The sequence below is a fragment of the Lethenteron reissneri genome, chromosome 36 (assembly GCF_015708825.2).
Source record: "Lethenteron reissneri isolate LAM-NWPU_2019-01 chromosome 36, ASM1570882v1, whole genome shotgun sequence".
NCBI lineage: Eukaryota > Metazoa > Chordata > Hyperoartia > Petromyzontiformes > Petromyzontidae > Lethenteron > Lethenteron reissneri.
Genome location: NC_083814.1, coordinates 8,793,890 through 8,809,741, shown reverse-complemented (window position 1 = coordinate 8,809,741; position 15,852 = coordinate 8,793,890). Strand labels below are relative to the sequence as shown.

General features: G+C 47.6%; 1 protein-coding gene across 1 annotated transcript in view; it reads left to right on the top strand.

Annotated features, from left to right (window-relative positions):
- Positions 1 to 15,852, top strand: part of TMEM201 (transmembrane protein 201) — a 132,517-nt gene continuing 116,665 nt past the window's right edge. The window contains 7 exon segments of the mRNA XM_061566022.1: positions 1 to 293; positions 7,030 to 7,147; positions 8,494 to 8,724; positions 14,160 to 14,336; positions 15,066 to 15,074; positions 15,110 to 15,325; positions 15,327 to 15,449. Coding sequence (XP_061422006.1) covers positions 193 to 293; positions 7,030 to 7,147; positions 8,494 to 8,724; positions 14,160 to 14,336; positions 15,066 to 15,074; positions 15,110 to 15,325; positions 15,327 to 15,449 — 975 coding nt within the window. The 5' untranslated portion in view covers positions 1 to 192.

Sequence of the window (15,852 nt, the reverse complement as noted above, 5' to 3'; positions counted from 1 at the left end):
TCCTCGCCCGCCACGTGGTTCCGGCGGGGTCAGCTGCGCTTAATTTTTTTGTGTGTGTGGGGACCCCTTTACAACAACAGAACAATTTGATTTTTTGTACGCAACGTTTCTTGTGTTCTTCTCCTTTAAAAAAAACAACACCACCTTTGCACCGCTATCAAATCGCACGTTTAGTCGTGTAAACACACAAAAATGGACGGCCTACTGGCCGACGGCAAGACGCTGGCTGCTGCGGGAGTTGCCGGTGCCGGCGTGGGCATTGCCGCCGGGATGCTGTACAGATTTGCGAAACGGTATGGCACTGGGGTTTTTGCCTTGTGTGTGCTTGTCCGTGCACTCACCTCTCTTGCTGTGTGGGGGGACACTCACGCACACACACACACACACTGCTGTGTTTATACTGCTAAGCCCGCTGGTCGGTGTTTAAGATGTTAAGGATAGACGTCCTTGCTCTGTAAAGCGCTGCTGCTTTTGTAAGGGAGGCATCGCAGCGACGGTAGCGCTCCGCTTGCGACTGACGCGGTTGTCTTTGACTTGAACCCATCCCCGATGTGACACCGTAGGAGTTGTGCTTGGCCTCTCTGCTTCTCTAACACGAGCCACGCGGAGCAGGACGAAGCGTCTGTGTGCTCGCCGCACTCTCGACTACAGCAGCAGCAGCAGTGTGGGGGACGCTGTCTCGCCGCGTGTGCCCTCCTTTCCCTTTGTCAATTGAGTTCAGCAACACTGCGCTTGTGCTCTTGCAATCGCTTCCGTGCAAGATGCAGTTTAATCACCCGGGTCTGCCCCTCCCCGTGACCTGCCCCCCCTCCCGTGACCTGCTCACCCCCCCGTGACCTGCCCCCCCCGTGACCTGCCCCCCCGGTGACCTGCCCCCCCGCCCCGTGACCTGCCCCCCCCCCCGTGTGTTGCAGTCGAAACGTCGTGAGAATTTTTTTATGTTTTATATTTGTATTATTTTATTATTTCCCTTCTACGTGACTTTACCGAAAGAACCAAGAATATGAATCCCTGCAGTCACGAAAGCTTGAAATCAAAATTTCACTCACTGTTGTCGTTGTGGTATCTTCAAATATTGTAACTAAATTTTAACCTACTTCCCAATGTGATATCGACTGCAAACTTGGTATACTTATGCCATACTAATGACAATACTATATTCTATCATTAAAAATAAAAAAATATATTTTTAAACAATCTTTTTACATGCTTTCTATTAACTCTGTTGTTGTATCCTCAAATCTTGTAACTCAATTTTAACCCACTTCCCAATGTGGTATCGACTGCAAACTTGCTATACTTATGTCATACTGATGACAATACAATATTCTATCATTAAAAATAAAAAATATATTTTTAAACAATCTTTTTACATGCTTTCTATTAACTCTGTTGCTGTATCCTCAAATCTTGTAACTAAATTGTAACCCACTTCCCAATGTGGTATCGACTGCAAACTTGGTATACTTATGCCATACTGATGACAATACCATATTCTATCCTAAAAATATACATTTTAAACCATCTTTCTTATATGTTATGTTTCGGCTTGAGTCTAATTGTCCACGCTCAACTCACGTTGGCTGTAATTGGCCACGGTCCATTACGTTATGGCAAGCTTCGGGGCCACATGCTGGAGTCGTGGAGTTTTTCCATTACTAGTACGGTACATCTTCTTGGTTCTTTCGGTAAAGTCACGTAGACGGAAAATAATAAAATAATAAAAAGAAAACATAATAAAATAATTCTCACGACGTTTCGGCCACAACGCAAGCAGCCGTCTTCAGGTGGAGAACGTGTCTGTCGACTGTCTCTCGACTCTGTCTCTCGACAGACCTGTTCTCCACCTGAAGACGGCTGCTTGCGTTGTGGCCGAAACGTCGTGAGAATTATTTTATTAGGTTTTATTTTTATTATTTTATTATTTCCATTCTACGTGACTTTACCGAAAGAACCAAGAAGATGAATCCCTGCAGTCACGAAAGCTTTAAATCGAAATAGTACGGTACATTTCATTAAAGCGTGTTTAATTTTTTTTTTTAATATTACTTATTTCGTGCAAGATGCGGTCTAATCACGAATGGAGTGTGTGCAATTTACACGTTGAACAGTTTGTGTGTGCAATTACACCGCTGTAGCATATTGCACGTGGCTATAACGAGTCGATGGTGGTGTCAGCGTGGGGAGGCAGACGATCAGCAGTCAACGTTTAAAGGGCCCCATGTGCGTCTCGCGTTGTGTGTCAAATTGTCGTTCATGTTGCTGAAACCCAAACTTGAAGCAGATGCCTTGCATCGCACACTCAAGTTTAGCGCACGTGGATGATAACGCCTGCACAGTGTATACACTGAAGGTAAAATGACTGACTATTTATACTCTTAGGTTTTTTTCGGTAAAGTCACGTAGGTAAAAATAAAAAAAGTAATAAAAGTAATATAAATAATAATAGAAATAAAATAAAAGATTTTAGTGATTTATTATTTTATTTCTATTATTATTTCTATTGTTTTTATTATTCATTTTTATTTTTACCTACGTGACTTTACCGAAAAAACCTTAGAGTATGAATCCTTGCAGTCACGAAAGCTTCAAATCTAGAATTGACTATTTATACCTTGTGTGTGTAAGTGGAACTGTAGCTGGGAAAGGGCATTGCGCTACGAACCCGGCGACCTGTGGCGATTACCTGAACCGGCCTCCCCCTAGGTCGACTCAGCCTCAAGTGCGGTGTGTAAACATCGTCACTGTGGAGACAAAGGCGGCCGGGCGTGGTGTTGGCCACCCTCGCTCCCCTGGTGTGTCGTGCCGGCCTTCATAGGTGCTAGTGAACAGCACTTGCCCCAACAGTCTGTTGAGGCTGTACGGGTTGGGGATCCTTTGTCTTTGTATATGTTTACATATAAAGGTATGTCATATAAATTGAATGTTATATCGAGTATATAAGTGTATGTATACAGTATATGTGTTATACAGTTGAAGAATGTGTCGTTCAGCTTGTAAGTAGCAGGGTCAGCTGTTGTGCAGTTGTTGGTAACAGCTGCAAGGGCCTTGGTGGGCCAAATACCGTCAGTGGTTTGCTCATGATGTCATTTTAATACACAGTTGTGTGTGTGGGTGTGTGTAGTCTTGGTTCTTTTGGTAAAGTCACGTAAATAGAAAACAAATGTAAAAAAAAGGATATTTTTATTATTACAATTTTATGTTATCATTTTTATTAAATTTTTAAAAACATTTTACGCGAGTTTACCCAAAGAACCAAGAATATGAATTCCTGCAGTCACGAAAGTTTAAAGTCAAAATTTGGGTGTGTGTGTATATATATTTAAGTCCACTGATTATCATCATCAGCCTTGATCAATCCACTGCTGAATGAAGGCCTCGCCAAGCAGTGACCACTTGATAAAACTGCCCTGCACAGATGTCTCGACACACTCTGCGCCATCTCAAAAAAACAGCGCAGCCGTTGGCAGCAGGGCATGACGTGTCCACCGTGTTGACGATGGCACTGCGGTCGAGGCGAATGATGAAGTGGCAGCCAAAGGTGGGAAACACGCGTCGAGAGTTAGGAAGGGCTCAACGTGGAGATGGAGCGGTGAGATCGGCGCGCGTTGCGGGAGCTCGATGGATTATGGAATCGCCGGACTGTGGGGGATGGAAACGGTTCAGCGATGCCACCATCCAGTAGTGGATTGATCATGGCTGATGATTGGCAGTTCATTAGACGTGAGTTTCAAGGTACTGGGACATTTCTACTGCCTGTTAGTCTTTTGACATTGAGGGCAATGAGATTCACCAACCAACATGGCAACGGTACAGCAGCAATGGGTGGCAATACTGTTAGCAAGCCAAATGTAATAATGGCTTTAGTTAGAATCGCGCAGTCACCTTTTCTGCCTCTTTGGGCTCTCCACGGGCAACGCAGTGCTAAAAAGGAAAGCGCTTGGGAGGATTTTGCAGACTGGGTCGATAGCGTAGTGGTTAATGCACTTCACCACGAGCCCGTCGCATTTATTCAATTCCTGGCCCCAGCTCTCGTCACTGGCGAATGATATCTAGCACTCGCTAGCGTGATGATGAAGTACCGTAAACCTTTTTAAATTTGACACATACGGGGCTCTGGCCTTGCCGAATTATCCAATATTCCCGAATTATGTACGATGGTATACTCCCCAGTGCCTCCTGCAGCAATATTATTTTTTCTTCCAAATTTGCTTTACAAAAATTATTTTCCAAAAAAAGTAACAGGTTACCATCAGTAACTGGCACTGCAGGTGAAGGAGGAGGATTTGGTGGGTTCCATATGGTAGATGAAAGAGGTTGTGGAGGGGGGCGCTGAATGCACTTAGTATTCACTTACTGTACTGAATGTTCAGTTTATCACTACATTATAGCTTAACTAGCAAAATTACACTAACTTGAACTTCACATTTTTCACTTACCAATTAATGTTTACTTAAAGACTACATTGTTTTACACTCTAACACCACGTTGCTCGCTCTCAGATGACTTCAGCTGATGTGGCACTTACCTGCTGACAGAGTTATCTATGGAAGGATATCCAGAGACTGAATTGCACTGCACTGGAGGCTTCACTGCTCGTAGAATGCAGCTTACAGCTGAGTGCTTGTGACATGGGTTTAAAGAAGTCAGAGATTTTTTCCCTTGTTTGTAATTATTTGTCAATGCTGTGCAACAGGTCTGCACTAACGCTCGCCACGCACGCGCACCGCCGTCAGATCGAGTCATTGTTTTGGTCGTGGCCGCGCGGCGTCGCTCCACGTGCATTGCCGAAATTGGACCATTCGGTACGGCAATTCGGCTAGTGGCGAATTACTAATACTGTAGATATGCCAAAAGCGCAGCCGTGCCGAATTATCCCCGATTACGAATGATCAGATACCGAAATAACGAGGTTTTACTGTATGGTAAAAAAAAACATGATGGTCACGGCATGTGTAGAGGGGAGGCCTTTACCCAGCAGTACATTTACAAAAGGGCTTCACGTCAAGATCGGTGTGCACTTGGTTGCTTGTCCGGTCATATACGTCGCAACAGGGCAATTTATGTACTTTCAGATGCGCTTCTGCGGCTGTCTGGAATGCTCTTCCTTCCTACAGGCAGCCGCTAGAGCTATGCACTTGGAAATCATCTCGATTGTAAACTCACTTCTTTAGAACTGCTTTTTTGTCTGGAGTTTGTTGTCCTTCCCCCGTACCTCCGATTAGCACGGTCGGCTACGTACGGTGCCAATTAAGTTCAACATATGAAGAAATTGGAATGCATGGATTGTAGCACACACGCACGTTAGCGGCATCCTCTTCACTGTTGAGAAAAATAAGTGGTTCTAGATTTGAAACTTTCGTGACTGCAAGGATTCATACTCTTAGGTTTTTTTCGGTAGAGTCACGTAGGTAAAAAATGAAAATTAATAAAAGTCGTGATTTTTATTTTATTTTACTTTTATTAATTTTAATTTTTTACCTACGTGACTTTACCGAAAAAACCTAAGAGTAAGAATAAGTGGGCACGGGCAGGGCACGTTATGGCTAGAAGGTGTGATCGCCGGTGGTCAAAACTGATGTCGGATTTCTAGCCCAACTGTAAGGGGGCCTTGGGGCAAATCATCCGGGAGCGATGAAATCAGCTCCTTTTTCAGGTTCTGAATGGATTGCTACATCTCAGGACCGTGAGAGATGGTGATGGCTTGGGGAGGCCTTCACCCAGCACTGGCACTCAGCGGTGGATTGTTAGTGGCTCGTGACGAGAGTCAGGGCATGTGTTGGTGCTATTTAGGGATAGAGGAATTGTCTATCTTTAATCTGCACAGTTCTGCTGGCTGCCTGTTTATAAGTGCGTTGGTGTGAATGGGTTGGGGGTTATGACACATGGATACAGCACTGTAATGAGTTCTCACACTGGCACAAGCGAGTGTTTATACATATACATGCACATGCGTTTGTGCCAGTTGCTGAGTCACTACCGCCACACTGACGTTATTGGTTCTCGGCGTGAGGATCGGACTTGTTGATTCTTCGCGCCATTTGCTTTGTGACGCCAAATATTATCAATTCAGGTGCCAGCTTCTGCACTGCACTCTGTTGACAACGTAAACCCCGCAGTCGCCTATAACACCTCTTTTATGCATGGCAATCGCCCATCCAAGCACCGTGCAGGCTCAACGCTGAACGCTGCTTAGCTCCACATATGCATGTAAGCCACACCACCTCGTCATAATAATAGGCTCAGTCAACCATTCTACACAACAAAGACTCATTTCCTGGCAGCGATTTCAGCCAGCATCATCTCTACATAACAAAAAGGCTCAGTCCCTTTTACATGCACATTTACATAATCCGCACCTAGTTTACACAACAAAGGCTCATTCCTAACAGCGCGCTTCAGCCGCACCGAACCTCACAAAAATATATTCAGTGCCTACCTTAGCTCCTCCCACCCTCAACCAGTATATATACAAGGACGGTTTTCTTGGAATTTCTCTCACTTGATACAGCTATCGTGCTGTGACTGTTCCACCTGAAGACGGAAGCTTGTGTTGCCTCCGAAATGTCGTGATTTTTTATTTATTTTACTTTTATTAATTTAAAATTTTTACCTACGTGACTTTACCGAAAAAACCTAAGGATATGAATCCTTGCAGTCACGAAAGCTTAACATCTAGAAGGAATAAATATATGCATGTATGTTTAACTTTTTGTTATACCGTACGTAGCCAACCGTGCTTTTCGGAGGTGCGGGTGAAAGACAAATAAATATGATGTTATGAGTTTGGTGGATTCTGGGCGATTTAGTCGTAGGCCATCTATGCCCCCCGTCTTAACCAAGTTGCACTGCCCAGCATAGGTGGTTGTGGTCAATTAACCTCCACGACCTGCAGGGCATGGTGAGGCCCTCATCCAGCGGTGGATTCGGCAGAAGGAAGGGCTGTACGTGGACACATTAAGCAGCGTTGTACACTGCGGTGATGGATGGTCGTACTCTCGTAACGGTGGACGTTTCTTTCGACCGCAGCAAACCCAAGAACGTGCTTGTCAACTGTTGGTTTTGCAACGAGAATACGACGGTTCCGTACGGGAATCAGAATTGCTGGGACTGCCCCCACTGCGAGCAGTACAACGGATTTAGAGAGGTATGGCAACCACCCTTGCGCATCTTCCTTTAAAGCAAACACTCCATCGTCGCTTGTTTTGGGCCCTGCACTCACAACCCACCCATCGGCTCTCAGTCTCATGTCGCTAACAGGGTGCTGCGGTGGCGAGATGTTAACTCCCTCGCCTGACATACAGGACGTCATGGGTTCCATTGCGACTCAATTCCTGCTGTATATTTGGAGTTTGCATGTTCTCTCCGTGGTCGCATGTATTTCTCTCTGGGTTCTCCCGTTTTACCCTCCACATTTAGAAACATCCTTATAGACTACTGGCCGCGATACATTTCCACGTGATAAGCCACTTCGTTGAGCTGTCATTTGTGGCCAGGTCGCTTCTGAAAAAGAGCTGTATTGCTCAGTGGGCCTCACCTGGTAAAATAAAAATAGTTTAACTTACCGTTGATTAGTTTACCCTCTTTTGAACCTTGCATAATCTGGTGAAAGTGCCTAAAATAAATGTTGTATGCTTGCCAGTAGGCCAGCTTAAACACATTTTATTTGTATGTTGGAAGATAGAAACGACGTCTGTCGATATTAGTTACTGCCCATGATGCGCCACAGCAACGCGTGTTGTGTTTGTGTACAATTTCTGCTTTTTGCATTGAACAGGGCCACATTGTTCATAGAGAGCACTCTTCCAAAAAATACCTGGAAACCGAGCAAGTTTTTTCCCATAAAAGCGACTGCTGATGAGGCGGAGAAGGTCGGCAAGCAGTGTAGAGTTTTCTCACTTGAACAGGAATCTGCTGAATAGCATTTGTCCGAAGACAGTTCTAACAACGGAGGTCCGTTAAATGTAGGCGGTATTCAATGGACCACCATTACAATGCATTCCTGGATACCCCTTTGTAAATCGGGACCCTATTTTCCAACAGATAGTAGGAACCGTCGAAACATCACTCGCCGATGTGTGTTTCCTTATATCGTCCGTATTTTACAGGGTTGAATCGGCAACAAAATCCACAACAAACACTTAAGAATAACAAAAGCTGCGCCCCAAGTCACATCGGAAACCAGACTGCGTTTGGAGTCATGACGGAAGATGCGTCGTAAACCAAGTTTGTGCGTCGCAAACCAATCCGCGATGGCATCTGAAAAAAAAAAATAGCTTTACACCTCATCGGATTTCTCCAGTAGAAATAAATATTCTAATTCTGATATAAACATCGTGAATGTAGACCGTCGTGAATCAGACCGTCGTAACCCAGGGACCGCCCGTTATAAATTAACTCGGCATGCAAACCGTCGCCCCGCTGCTCGTACCTCCGTCGTCACCCTTCTTAATTTTTGCCCGCCGCTATGTCCTGGGGCGTGACTTTCTTGAGGACGGTGACTACAACAAGCCGATACCCGCGCAGCACTCGGAGTACCTGAACCACGGCACGCCCACCGGCGGGGCCTGGGAGGCCACGCGCTCCTCCGGCGGGGCGGGCGCCGGCAGCAGTGGCTCCGTGGTGCAGCAGTGGGTGAGCAGCCGCCACCTGCTGTGCAGGCGTTGCGCTACCAACCAACAGCTCAAGATCCGCCAGATCGCCAACTTCACCCCGCGCAGCGAGGTACCCGTGATTTTCCGTGTGGTCGCGCGTCCCCCACCCCCCCACCCCCCCAAGCCACCCCCTCCTGCGGCCGATGTAAACTTTGGCGAGATGTTAACTCCCTCGCCTGAAATACAGGACGTCATGGGTTCAATTCCGAGCCAATGCCTGCTGCATAATTGAAGTTTGCATGTCTCTCTCCCCGTGGTCGCGTGGATTTTTCTCCGGGTACTCCGGTTTTTCCCTCGACATTTAGAAACATGTGTTTTTAGGGTATTTTGTCTGCAAAAAATGTCCACGTGCTGATAAGCCACTTCTTTGCGCTATCATTTGTGGACAGGTCGCTTCTGACAGAATTGCGATATAGCTCAGCGGGACCTTACCTGGTAAAATAAAAATAGCTTAGTTTGTGTTTGTCTTGGCTTTTTTGTTTGTGGGTAACCTTTTATCGCGGTCCGTTCAGGCCACAGGAGGGCAGCACAGTCACAGATATCCCCATAACCTGAATCGCACGTTCGGTACTCTGCGCAGGTGCAAAATATTAATTACGCTGTCCTTAAATTCAAACAGCACACCCGAACATTGCTGCTACCATCTCTTCTCAAAATGTATGTACTGACAGATGTAATACGTAAGGAATCAGGTAGACACATTGGTATAGAGGTTCTGTGCTGTGTGTGTTTGTGTGTGCCTGATGGTGGGGAGGGGTGGCGCAGTGGTTAGCACGCTGGCTATGAAGCTGTCGACCCGGGTTCGATTCCCGTTCACGGCCAACACCAGTGACGTTTATCTGAACCAGTAGTGGGCCTCCCCTAGGTCGACTCAGCCTGAAATTAGTACCTGGTGTGGTGTGTAAACATCGCCACTGGTGAGACAAAGGCGGTCGGGCGTGTTTTTGGCCACCCAGCCCCTCGTGTGCCGTGTGGGCCTTCATAGGTGCTGCTCGCTAATAGCATTTGTCCCAAAAGCCTGTGAAGGCTATCCGGGGGATCTTTGTCTTTTTATGCCTGATGGTAGGCACATAATGTTACAGTGATTTGTCGATCAAATCTATTTTTGCGCCCGCGATGCGCGTAATTGAGCCATGCTGCGCATGAATCGATTGTTTACAGTGTATACAAATTACATACAAAAGGTAGGAAGCATGTCCAAGAGCACATCCACCGCAGAGATGGAGCGATGAAATTATCTGTGTGCGGTTGCCCGGCTGAGCGTTGCATCGTGGGACCGTCTCATCCACGGTGTGTTCGACTCGCATGCTGTCGGTGACAACAACCCACCCACCCGCTCACCTGCTCACTCTCCACACTGCAGTCACAACACTTCTTATTCTGCTTCTCTCCTCTCCTCGCACTGGTCCACGTTGGGAATGCCTTCCACATCCGTCTCTTGCCCCACGTTCTTATTACCTTGATCAGATACGAAAACAAATACAAAACCAACTGCTTCTTGGTTCTTTCGGTAAAGTCACGTAGAAGGAAAATAATAAAATAATAAAAAATAATGAAATTTAAACATAATAAAATAAAACATAATAAAATAAAACATAATAAAAATAAAATATTTAATAATGTTTTATTTTTATTATTTTATTATTTTCCTTCTACGTGACTTTACCGAAAGAACCAAGAAGATGAATCCCTGCAGTCACGAAAGCTTTAAATTCGAAATAAAACCAACTGCGTTGACTCTTATCTGTTTTACCTTTGCGAGTTCTCGTTGCTGCATGCCGCTTGATGCTTTGAGCCTTTTGGGTTTTAGGGTCATAGGGCCCAAAGGCTCAACAACTGTGATAAAGACAAAAACAAACCCTCCTGGAATGAAACATTTTACCGCAATATCTTGTTATTCGCGTCAAGGAGCATAAACCACCACCATGCACACTCCGGTCATCCTCGCGGCAGTTTTTGCCGAGTCCTCAAACAAAGACGGTCACCGCATCGCTTGCTTTCAGATGCGCTTCTGCGGCCGTCTGGAACGCTCTTCCTTCCGATATTAGGAAAAAAACTGGAGCTATACACTTTTAAATCATTTAGATTGAAAATGTAATTTCTTGAGAACTGCTTTTTGTGTTTGGTTTGTTGTCCTTCCTCTGCACCTCCAATTAGCACAGTTGGCTACGTACGGTGCGAAAGAATTTCAACATAAAACACTGGGATGTGCTCAGCGGCCTGTAAACGTTGTCGCATTTTTGTAGGAGTACTCAGTGGCATTGGCAGATTATCAACACTCTCCTCCTCCTCCGCCACCACACCAGGCCATCCCGCCTAAGGATGGGCGAGGCCTTAGTGGGGTGAGTGTGAGGTTCATGGGCCCATTTCCCTGCTGTATCTTATCGACCCCCGTTCTCTCGCTGCAACAACTATTTATATTTTCTCTTACAACCAAGGCTGTGCGCAAGCAAGTGGGGGGGGGGGGGGGCTTGTGATTTTTTCTGGTTCTGTCAATTAGGCTGCAATGCCACCATTTTCAAGGTCTCTTTTGTGGCTTTGCGAGCTATAGGAATTTTTTTTGCAACAGGAAAAAACCCTCCACTGCACGTGTGAAATCGTTACGAGCGAAACGCACGAGCGAGCCAGACTCGCGGCGCGAGCAAGCCAATAGTGGGAATGTGCCATTTCCGCTGGCGGTGACGAAAGATGACGCGATTTATATTCGTTTAGTGATTTAAATACGTGTGCACACCACTCTGTGCCGCTTATGACCAAATCGTCCCTGAGAATGTGTGTTGAACTTCTTTTGCACCGTACGTCGCCAGAGCGTGCTGATCGGAGGTGCGGGGGAGGGACCACAGACGAAACACAAAAAGCTATTCTAAAGAAAGGAGTTTTCAATCTATATTTAAAAGTGCTTAGCTCCAGTCGCTTCCTCGTATCGCAAGGAAGAATGTTCCAGACGGCCGCATATCGCACCACTTGCCAGAAGCTAAACAGTCTGGATAGTCTCTACATCATTAGGCCTCCTTTCCTTTGCCAGTACCAAAATATAATAATAGGTTTTTTTCCCTTTGTTCTGGCAAAAGGCCTTTTGGCATCCGCTGGTCTAGCACCAATTGAGACGAGGCTCAAAAGAAAGCCGTCTCTGGTGTGGACCAATCAGTTTCAAGGACAATAATGCATATATTATCAGTGTGTTTTTTGTTTGCATTTTGATCACAAGTATTGTGGTTAATGAACACATGATTCCTTGTAAAGAGGTTTAAGTTTTGTTGACAGAACAAACGGGAAACCCTTATTATTATAGTCTGGATAATGCTTGGATGGGCGACTAATGTGCGCAGAAGGTTGTTATAGGCTGCTGCCACATTTCAGCAAACACATTGCACAGTCAGTTTAACACGTAGGCTTTCGCGACCAATATTATTAATAATCAACGTTTTTGGGTTTAGATCGCGTTATTTATAAATGTGTCGTAACCCTCCACCACCCGACGCGGCCAATCAGCATCCAGCATCATCGGGCAATTCGCCAGAATTCTGGCGAATTGCCCGATGATGCTGGATGCAATTACCAGCGAAACATCGTACTCAAAAATTGTAAATGTTGTGGTTTCACGCTTCAACACACCGGTGGGCTAAAGCAGTGAACTATTTGTCTTTTGTCAACATGACACTTTTTTTGCTGATTGGCCGTGTCGGGTGGTGGAGGGTTACGACACATTTCTAAATAACGCGATCTAAACCCAAAAACGTTGATTATGAACATTGCACAGTACTTTCATGCTGCCACATTTAAGTTTTCCGCGTTCACCGACCGCGTGATGCGGGGTCGCGATTCGATTTATGTTTGTCTCTTCTGTACATTTTTGTTCAATCCTTCAACCTAAATGTTACGTCCACAACATGATATGCGAACATTTTTAATAATCGATTCTCTCAATAATCAATTTTAATCAGGCATTTGTAATTAAATCGATTAACATTGCTCCTTACGCACTGCATGCGTGCATTTAACCCTTTCCTTTTCTGAGACGCCTGCAAGTTGTACGGTAGGACCCAATCACCGCTGCATTTTGGAAAGAGCAACTGGCTAGCGGTAGTTTTATTCATAGGGGCATAGCGCCGTTGTTTTTTTTAAGACAATTGTACTCTCCGCAGAGCACCGTAGTGACACGACCGCTCTCTATGATAGCTGGCGCCAAACTGTGCCTGCACTCCCTCCCCCATGGCCTTGTGGGAGCCTCGGTACGCGCTCCGACCTGAAGACGTACCGACAAAGATATTCTATTCTCGTTTTTCTTCCGATTTCGTTTGCTGTGTGAGAACATTATTTCCTGTTGTCTCCGTTGTCCATCTGTGGCTCGCGTTACCTCTGCAGCCATTAGGGGCGCCACAATTCACCTTCGTCGGCCATGCTTGAGTCATCCCTGCGGCAGAGGTCGCAATCGGGTACCCGATACCCGTACCCTACCCGATACCCGGCTACCCGTACCCGGCCGGGTACGGGTACGGGTACCCGTTTGCGACCCTGGTGCGGCCGGGTATGGGTACGGGTAGGCCGTAGGTCACTGGTGAGTAACCGTTTGTCACTCATTTCCCAACGTCTTGTCTCTTCTCACAATTCAATTTCCTAGAATCAACCCACCCGCGCCTGCAACATGGCTTCATCCCAGAGGTCGCACTCGGGTACCCGTACCCGTACCCTACCCGATACCCGGCCGGGTACGGGTAGCCGGGTATCGGGTAGGGTACGGGTACCCGTTTGCGACCCTGGTGTGGCCGGGTACGGGTAAGGAATCAAAACCCGTTTGCGACCTCTGCCCTGCGGGGATGAAGGCCTCCCCAATCCGCCACCAACTTCCACAGTGCTGCCATGTAATCCAGCCGTCTCCTGCACACAGGCCAATTGCTTCGCTCCATCTCCTCGATACGGGTCCTCTCGGACGCGTTCCGTTCCTCGGCTGGCATTCCGTCGTTATTGTCTTAACAACGCGAAATAGGTCATTAGCATGCGTACGGTGTAGAATCCATGCATTTCCCTCTTAGTCTCTTAGCGTGAATTCCTGGCATGCATCTCTTCACACTTTGGTGCGTACTTAAAGTCCCCAACCCCCCCCCCCCCCTCCGTTGTCTTCATTAATGATTGTGTTTGCTTCGCAGACATCGCGCTACTAATTACAACCGATGCCCGTCATATATTTTATTACGACTCTTCATTCACCATGATTACGAATAAAATAAAAACCCCGCAAGAATCGAATCTTGGATTCGAATCGTGGCCTCGAACCGTTACAAGCTATCGAATCGGGAGGGGGGGTGGGGATCATATGGTACAAACCGTTGCCACAACTAATTTGTCACGCTTCAGCCTCACAGCAGGAAGCACCTCGGCTTTGATTCCACACTCGGCCACCTTTCAGCATTGCTTTCGTACATAAAAGTAATCATCGACAAATGCATTAGTCATCGTTAACACGACCACCCCACCCCTCGCCTTCCCCCCCGCCCCCCGCCGCAGGACTCTTACGATGACGAGGTGGAGCTGTACCGCCACCACCTGGAGCAGACGTACCGCCTGTGCCGCCCGTGCCAGACGGCCGTCGAGTGCTACATCCGGCACCAGGACCGGCAGATCCGCACGCGCATGCTGGACCTGCATGCGCGGCAGGCGCCGCTGGGTCGCTACGCCGACAAGGCGAGACCCCACACCCCCCCACGCCCACAAGCGTCCCACGAGAAGTCGCTGAGGAAAGTAGCGCGGGACATTGGGTGTCGCTGGCGGCGCGATGCTCGGCTAGCCCAGGCCCCGTACCCCCCCCCCAACCACCCCCCCCCCCGATAAAGCCTTGACGCATGGCCCGTACCGCACATTCGATCCTCTCTCGTTCGAGCAGATGTCGGTTGGTTCTTTCGTTGGATCGTCACATTTGTTAATTTATTTAAAATGTGCCTTGAACAGGGAAGGGTTGACTCTCTAGTATACGGGGGTTCTTCAGTTTCCTGCTCATTAATGGCATTGGCCAAATATCTCAATTGCAGGACTCTTCTGAAATGGGAGGGGGGAGGGGGGGAGTAGAAAAATAAAGTTTTGAGACTCAATGAGGCTTTTCCTGGCTAGACAAATGGCATTCAATAATTATCAACTTTCCTTCCCCGAGCCTCCCAGCCAACGAGAACGCACGGCCGATTTCGCCGCACGGTGACGATTATTCCCATCTTCTTGGTTCTTTCGGTAAAGTCACGTAGAAGGGAAATAATAAATAATAAAAATAAAACATAATAAAATACAATTCTCACGACGTTTCGGCCACAACGCAAGCAGCCGTCCTCAGGTGAAGAACAGACGCTGTCTTTCCCTTCTGCGTGACTTTACCGAAAGAACCAAGAAGATGAATCCCTGCAGTCACGAAAGTTTTAAATCGAGATTATCCCCGTGTCGCCGTTGCCGCCCTCCGCAGCTGTCGCCAGCAGCAGTTCTCCGCCCGGCTGCCCAAGAAGGTGGTGCTGCTGCGCGTGCTGGCCTTCGCCTGCTGCGCCGCGCTGGTCGCTACGGCGGTGCTGAGCGGCGGCACCGGCGGCAGCCAGGACGCCGCGGCTGGCGTGCGGAGGTCCCCGAGCGTTCCGCCCGGGCCGCCCGTCGCCACGAATCAGGTGGGGGGGCTTCCCCCGCGCAACGGCACGGGTCCCGCGCGGCGAGCAGGCTCCGGGCGGTGGCACCGGGACAGGCGCCGGCGCTGGTACTGGCGCTGGCACCGCGACTGGCACCGCGACCGCCTCCCTCCTTGAGACTGTGCTGCTGTACATCCCGGTAATAGTTTTAATTAATCCGTTTGTTCATGTGCTTTATTTAAAACCCAGGAGAGAGCAGACCTGAGATCAATTGCAATTATAATTTCGTCAACGACATACATAAATTGCAGTGTAATTGTGATTGCAGTCTCGGCTAATGGTGGCTGGGTGGGTGAGTGAGTGGGTGGGTGGGTGAGTGGGTGGGTGGGTGACTTTGTGTCCGTGCTGTTGTGACCAGCAGTAGTGGTGGTTGAACAAAGTACAGACGAAACAGTCAGCCTGATAACCCGAGTCCTCGGCATGGGTGGTGAAGGAACCGATGGCTGACGTTCAAGTGAACCGTAACCCACAATAGGGAGTAGTGGCGATAAAACAGTGACAAGGAGGCGACTGCCCGCCGGGAGAGCGACTCGCTGGGGAGG